At 25.7% G+C, this 7,486-nt stretch overlaps 1 protein-coding gene across 1 annotated transcript; it reads right to left on the reverse strand.

Moving 5' to 3' along the window:
• Positions 1–384: 384 nt before the first annotated feature.
• Positions 385–5,174, reverse strand: LOC127068287 (estradiol 17-beta-dehydrogenase 11-like). The gene is made up of 8 exons (XM_051004238.1): positions 5,022–5,174; positions 3,840–4,114; positions 3,063–3,187; positions 2,346–2,456; positions 1,146–1,307; positions 969–1,051; positions 787–903; positions 385–685 (listed from the first exon to the last, which is right to left on the reverse strand). The coding sequence occupies exons 2-8, from the start codon at positions 4,048–4,050 to the stop codon at positions 562–564; spliced, it is 933 nt and encodes a 310-aa protein (XP_050860195.1). The 5' UTR covers positions 4,051–4,114; positions 5,022–5,174; the 3' UTR covers positions 385–561.
• Between the last annotated feature and the right edge of the window lie 2,312 nt (positions 5,175–7,486).

Below are 7,486 nucleotides of genomic sequence, written 5' to 3' on the forward strand. Positions count from 1 at the left end.
AAAAATTGTCACTCCCTTCAAGTTTCAAATATTCTAACAGCAATAAGAAACAATTAATAATTATTTATAACTAATTAGTAAAGAAAATAATCTTCATCGAGCTTCTAGGACTAAGTTCTAAGATATATGTAATATAGTTTATAGTAAAGATAGATTTAAAAACAACAAGAAATAGAAATACTTAAAGATTAAAAGATTAGAAAAGTTTAAAAGATTAGGAAAACAAATCTAAATGCACAATTAGTAAATATAAAATAAAAGTAAAGGCAAAATTATATCATGTACGAATTTTTAGAAAGCAACATAAAATATATTAAAGTATTTTACAAAAACATACATATATTTCTATAATATTGTTCATGATATCAAAAAATGTCTCTTTTATGCAAGACTTTATCAACATTTATATGTTTATACTCTCAAAGTAAAAGAAATATAATATATAAATTAATTATAATTATATTATAATTATAAATTAATTATCTGATTAATTTTTAGATTATAAATAATGATTACAGTAAAAATATAAAAATTAAGAATCCAAAATATACAACCAGTTAATCATTGTTTCGCATCATTTTGGACCTTGCTTCTTGATGATTTCTCTATCGGTTTATAATTAGATTCAATATTATGATTGATTAAATTACGCGATAGCATAACCAAAAAACTCCATGGCATGATCCTGAAATTTCATTTAGTATTGTTTTTTAAATTGTAAACGATAAAAATTAAAGATATAAGATATAAACGTCCAAATAAAATTTATAGAGAAATTCATTATACCATTTCAAAATTATTATAATTTTTAAACTTGCTGGAATTAAAACGAAGTGTTTGTTACATCGCAAGGATATTATAGTCTTTTCAGCAACTTCGGTTGAATTGAGACTCGGTATAAGCCTAAAACAGATATATATTAGTACCATATTTATTTATTAGCTAACTCTACACGTAATAATTCATACCGAGAAAATTCGTTTAAAAACATGCCCGTATTATGAATGATATACGGAGATATTACTGTAGTGTTGATATCGTGTCCCTCTAACTAAAAAAAAATATAAAAATACAAAAATAAATAAAATAAAATGAAAATATACCGTTAAAAGCAAACAAAGATATAAATTTAAAAAAATACATACATTTAATTCTAATTGTAATGCTTCAATGAATCCAGCAACTGCGTGCTTTGAGGCACAATAATCTACTATTTTCGGACATCCTGCATAGCTAGCTGCACTCGCTATACTTACAATATGACCTTTATTATTTTTTATCATCTCTGGAAGAAAGGCTTTCACTGTCTGCAAAAAAAGAATTTCTATTATTAGAGATTTATTAATAGGAATCTAGGATTTTGATTGGAATTTATATAATAGTAAAAAATTTTTATATTTAATTACGATAATGACGAAAAAGTTGTAATCACCGATCGATTTGTTTTCAAAATCAGCGATAAATTTGATCGCAACATGAGATAGTTAATAGATCTAACTATCAAAAATTATTTTTCTTCTTTGATTCGTTCAAAAAGTGGCTACTTATTAAATCATAATATTTTGATATAATGATAACAATTAAATGAAAACAATTATATTCTTTTTTAATCGTTTTTATAAATAAACGTGAGAGCAAATATTTGTTGATTCTTTCTCCTACAATAATCTCCACCCAGTTACTTAATTTTTTCAATTAACAATTCATTTTTACGTAAAATGAATTTGACAGAGTCGACTTTTGATCAACTAAATCAAGCAAATATACGATGTTCCTCAATCATCAAATAATAATATGACTGCGAGAAGTGTTATTTAGTTTCGGAAATAAAGCTGTGTTTATATTAATCCAGTCAATGAATCGAGTGATTAGATCCTGATGATTTGATTGAAAATCAATCATCATCTCTACGTTATTCCAATTTACAGTCTTTTTTAAAGATGAAATTAATAGAGTGTAGTGACAATAGATCCATATAAGAAGTGAATAAAATAATATATAAAACTTATTCTAATCAGCTCTTTAAACGATTCATTAGAGTACAACGTTATCTACACAGATATATGTACGAGAGATATATGTATGAAAAATTTCAGTGTTAAGATCAGTAGTCATTACGATACTTTATATGAGTTTTAAACACTTAAAGGTGAAAAAAACTACATAATCATTATAGTATTCAATATAGTATAGTACATTCATATATTATGTTATTATTTCGAAACTCGTAATCCGGCGCAGTATTCGAATTGAATTTTTACTAATAAGCAACATAATCAAAGAATAATTTTAAATATATTCGTTTAGAATAGAATGTATAAGAGATATATTATAGTTTTACTTACCCAAAATTGACTTACGATATTTATTTCAATTGAACGATTAAGAAGATAATCCGGAGTCTCCAAGAATTTTCCAATATTTATCACACCTGCATTATTAATCAAGATGGTTACCTACAAATTAGAAAAATGTTTGAATAAAAATATTCTAGGATCTATATATAAAGACGTCTCACTAGATGTTCTCTAATAACAATTATTCAAGATATGAACCATTCGAGCAGTACAATATTTTATCGCTAATCATAATGTCTAATCAGATTGATATGGAAATTCTAATTGAAGAAATCTGAAAATCATCCGAAATTTAGTAGTCAATGAGCGAAAATTGTCACGATATAAATAAGAAGAGGACGGCTTGATTGAACTTTTATCGAAAATTTTCAAATAATTTTAATGAAAATTGTCTAAATATACATTATCTCAAATAATACTAAAAATCGAAAAAACTACAAATGTACACCTACACTGCTCACTTATGAAAAAGCAAAGTGTACATAACGATATTGATAATATGTTTCCATATTAAAATGTTATCTACAATCACTATAAAAGAAACAACACTATTAACAAGAAAAAAACATTAGCTACGAAATCTATAAATTTCGAGATAAGATAGTCACTATCATAATACTAAACCAAAAGTACAAGTTCAAAGTGACAAAATTTTTCGATCTATTTATGGGAAAACATTTAACAACGTTTCAAATATTATCTCACCAGACCAACTTCCTCTCTAACCAGTTTAGCTTTTTTATAAACTTCCTCGCAATTGCGTATATCGCAAACGTATCCGTGACAAATACCACCCGCAATTTTTATTAATTTCATCGTTTCTTCGATACCTAAAAATAATAAAAAGAAATCAATTATTTATCGAAGCATCGTTAAGTTTTGATAATTTACGGATTAAAGATAATTTTTGTATGCTTACTCAAATCGCTAACAAATTTCAAACTTGCATGTTTTCTGTTTAATTAACGCAACTGTCCTCAACTATTAAGCTTGGCAGAAATAACGAGTACATTATATGAATGCGTCATTTGACAAACAAAATTAAATATCCTTAGGTGTTTTTATTCAATATATATTATTGAATATAATTTCAATATAGTTGGATATAATTATTATATTATATAAGTTATTATAATTTATTCTACATAGTTGAATGTAAAAACAATATTAGGAAAAAATAAAAAGAAATTTCATCACTTTCAATGAATATTCTACGAAAATACTTATGAATAGAAAACATTTTCATGTCAACATTTATATGATTATTTCTTATTCGTACAGTTATGGTAATATAGTCTCAAAATATGATGATTTATTACTGTTTATACAAACGAAACTAATATATCATAAAAGAAATGCCAATATATGCAGATTTTATATATGAATGTTTATATCGTAATTTATTATAGATTTCTCTTTAATATATAATTTTGAATAAACAGAAAAAATTTTAAGTAATGTCAAATAAAAATTTCAACTGACCTTTTTGATCGATATCCCAAATAACAACAATGGCATTATGCTTCACTAAATTAAGAGCTAATGCTCTTCCAAGACCTCCGGCACCACCAGTAACGAGAGCTATTTCGCCAGAAATGTTCTTCATTTGATATTTCATCGGAATGAATAATTTCACAATACTTTCGACAATTCCAATAAGCCCGAACATAATAAATTTGAGCACGTTCCACATGTTTATATAAATTTTCACTGTTATTTTAGTTTGCCTTACGGTGCGATGATTGTTACAAAATATCCTGTATTTAAAAAATTTCATTCAGGAAATCAATTATAAAACATAACTTACTTTTAATTTTTTATGTTATGTTCTTTTCATCTCCTCTACGTTAATACTACTATTGTTATTATCATAATTATTATTCTTAATATATTATTACTAATATTACTGTTACTATTATTAATTATTAATGCTATTATCATCATTAATATTATTATATTGCTACTAATAGTAAAGTTATTATTATATTACTAATACAATAACATATTCTACAACTATTATTATTATTATTGTCACTGCTTTTATTATTTATTCATTAATTCTTTTTACAGTTAATATTCTTATCTCTATCATTGACATGCGATTATACTTTGAATAAGTTCATGGTCCCATGTCAACTCTTTTCCACGAACGTTTCCTACATTCACTTTAACAAATTCATGGGAGATACGTTTTTATTTTTGACTTAAGAATATATTCTCTATTTAAAATTTACTCTATATCTAAAAATTATCTTTTCGATTACCATATACCGACTCATAAAAAAAATATATATAATTTATCTATTATATTCGAAAACGAACTCATTGCATAATGCTGAATCCTGAACCCAACGTGAGTTAGTAGTCTTCAGATGTAACAGTTATTTAAATTGGTGAATTAAATGAATTACCGATAATTAAAACAAAATGCACTTCGAAGAACAGTTGGGGTGTAGTTAAAAACCTGTCTACACTGTGTACCTGTTACGAATTTAACTACTAAGAATAATATCAACGCGCGGAAAGAAAAATATTCCAAGGAATCATATAATTTATGTAAAGAAATAAATGGTCGACAGATCCTGTTCCAAGACAATAGAAATAAAAGAGAAAAGATAAATAAACGACAACACTATATTGTCTGAATGGTCAATAATTACTCACTTTGGAAAGGACCTACTCTTCTTCTCCCTATGGTCGTCGACACACTGAATTCTGATTGAAATGAGCTCGTATAATCCTATATCGCCAAATGTATAGTGGGGATATCCTTGCAGTGAAAGTTCTAGAAAAAATACATTACAATAATATACAATATATACCTCTTGGATCAATTAATTTTTAATTTTTTGTGTACATATTTAATGCCGAGAATGTAGAATGAATATATTACGAATAATTGAATTAATAAACAGAGGTAAAAGAAGGGAAAATCAGATAAAGAATAAGCTGAATGTTTTTATTTTCTATCTGTACATAAGATAAATAAGAGCAATAAGAGAGATAGAGAAAAAGAGAGAAAGAGAAAAAGGGAGAAAGGGAAAAAGGTAAAAAAGTATTCATGCGTAAGAAAGAGAAAGAGACAGAGTAAAATATGGTGATAAGTAAGGTAGATTATAAGGTATGAATTCAGCATTTTTTGAAGAAGATTATGATCGTATAAATGAAATATAATTATTAAAGAATATTAATATTTTTAAGTAATGATTTTGATTTAAATTTACATCGTGAACAATTACGGCCTTCAATCACATTTCTGCACGAAAAATCCAATTTAAAAATTTCAAACATTGTCAAACAACGATAACAAGATCAGAAACAACTGTGAATGTTCTATGTAAAAAATATGTATCTCACTCGAATTGATACGTGACTTATTATTTCTTATTTTAATTATTATAAACTAAATGTTTCATTTCTAGGAAGCGACTGAACATCCAATAGAAAATTATTTTTATATAAATAAGTAATTTTCGATGTTTTTAATATCACCTATAACAGACTGATATATCTCTTTCTCTTTCTCTCTTTCTTTCTCTATCTCTTTCTATCTTTAAACTTTGCTCATAGAGCAATAGAACCATGATAATAACATGAGGAACCACTGTTGAGAAAATTAAATTAAACTAAATTAAATGATATAAAGAATTTTGATTTCTGTTTGTACACACATATGTAGGTGTGTATGTAGGTGTGTGTGTGTAATATATAATTGCTTAAGAAAAATCGAAGAAATAGTGTATATAATACAACCATTATAATAATATAATTTTGCTATGTTTGTGAATAATCTTTTATAACAAATATATCTAAAAAAAGATACCATAGTTAAATAATATTATTTCTCTAATCTACATATTATATAATTATAATGATGGAAATTTTAAACAATAATAATGAATCTCACAGTATTCATTTTTAAGATCTTTCCTATGATGTTTAAAATAAATGAAAATCTAACTGAGCTGTAGATATCAACTTTGTTCAAATGGAAATGTGTGAACATAATAAATACACATAACAAACACAGTACAAAATAATGCACATTAATTAATAATTAATAATTAATATCAGTCGAGATAAAAAATTCTAATATTCATCTCGAAAAGAAAACAAACGATGAAATTTTTTAGACCATTCTAAAAACGAAATCGATGATTCAGAATATTCACGAAATTGAAAATCCTTTCTTTAAAGTCAAACCAAAATAATAAATTATCTTATGAAACGGCAGAGAAAATTAATATAAATAAAATAAGCTGTGGATCTTGTCTCTTTCATTGCTTATGTCTTTAATTGTCCTATGCTCGGAATTGATTAAAATATTTCGGCAAATAAAATAGCCAAATTATGGTGGCAAAAAGCAAATTCAATCGACTTGGAAAAGTTAATCATTATTAATGCATACTATTTTACTTTTTCAATGTAAGATACAAATGCATCAATATGTAAAAACTGTGCAATATTTTCCAAGAATTAACTTCACAAGTTCCCTTGATCGATATTTCTATTCAAATTAAATAATGTAGAACTCTTTTGAAAGATAAGTTTTTTTTCTTGAACAGGAAAATAAGACAAGTTGGAAACGAATGTAAATTGCGAAGACAGGTTTCCTATAAAGTAGTCGTTACATTCTTCGACATAATGAGTTTTTACGCTTATCGTTAGTTCTTAAATTTTCTTTTCATAGAGTATTCAAACTGTATGAGTTAGAATTCGAATAATGGCCTCAGATTAGATACTGTTAACCTCGCCAACCTTCTTCAATTATATATTATATTTCTCATTTTCGCTTCATTTTAAATTCGTCTTTACTTTGATATGGGGATTTATTATTCAATATTGCTCATTATTTATCCGACAATGTCGTGATTATTCTATTTTAATTCTTTTTAAGAAGTAAGGAGTATGTATTCAATCTAAATAGGTATGAAATACTATGTACGGTTTGATCATCATATATTGCTACTATCAACATGCAGTTTTTCCTTGACAGAAATTAGGAAACTTTTATATACATATGTATATGTACATATATAGACATGCACAGACACACATTTGAAGTTTGTTTAAATCTCAAAAAAAAATTATAATCGAACGGAGCAAATTATATTACTGGTTGAATCGTT

Source organism: Vespula vulgaris, chromosome 13 (genome assembly GCF_905475345.1).
Source record: "Vespula vulgaris chromosome 13, iyVesVulg1.1, whole genome shotgun sequence".
Classification (NCBI taxonomy): domain Eukaryota; kingdom Metazoa; phylum Arthropoda; class Insecta; order Hymenoptera; family Vespidae; genus Vespula; species Vespula vulgaris.

Bases quoted from the DNA above. Each gene is read 5' to 3' on its own strand.
- LOC127068287 (XM_051004238.1), bottom strand. From the start codon at position 4,050: ATGTGGAACGTGCTCAAATTTATTATGTTCGGGCTTATTGGAATTGTC. The intron at 1,308-2,345 runs GTAAGTAAAACT...CTTTTTTTGCAG, and splicing joins ATATCGTAAGTCAATTTTGG to ACAGTGAAAGCCTTTCTTCC. The intron at 904-968 runs GTATGAATTATT...TATCTGTTTTAG, and splicing joins TTTTTAAACGAATTTTCTCG to GCTTATACCGAGTCTCAATT.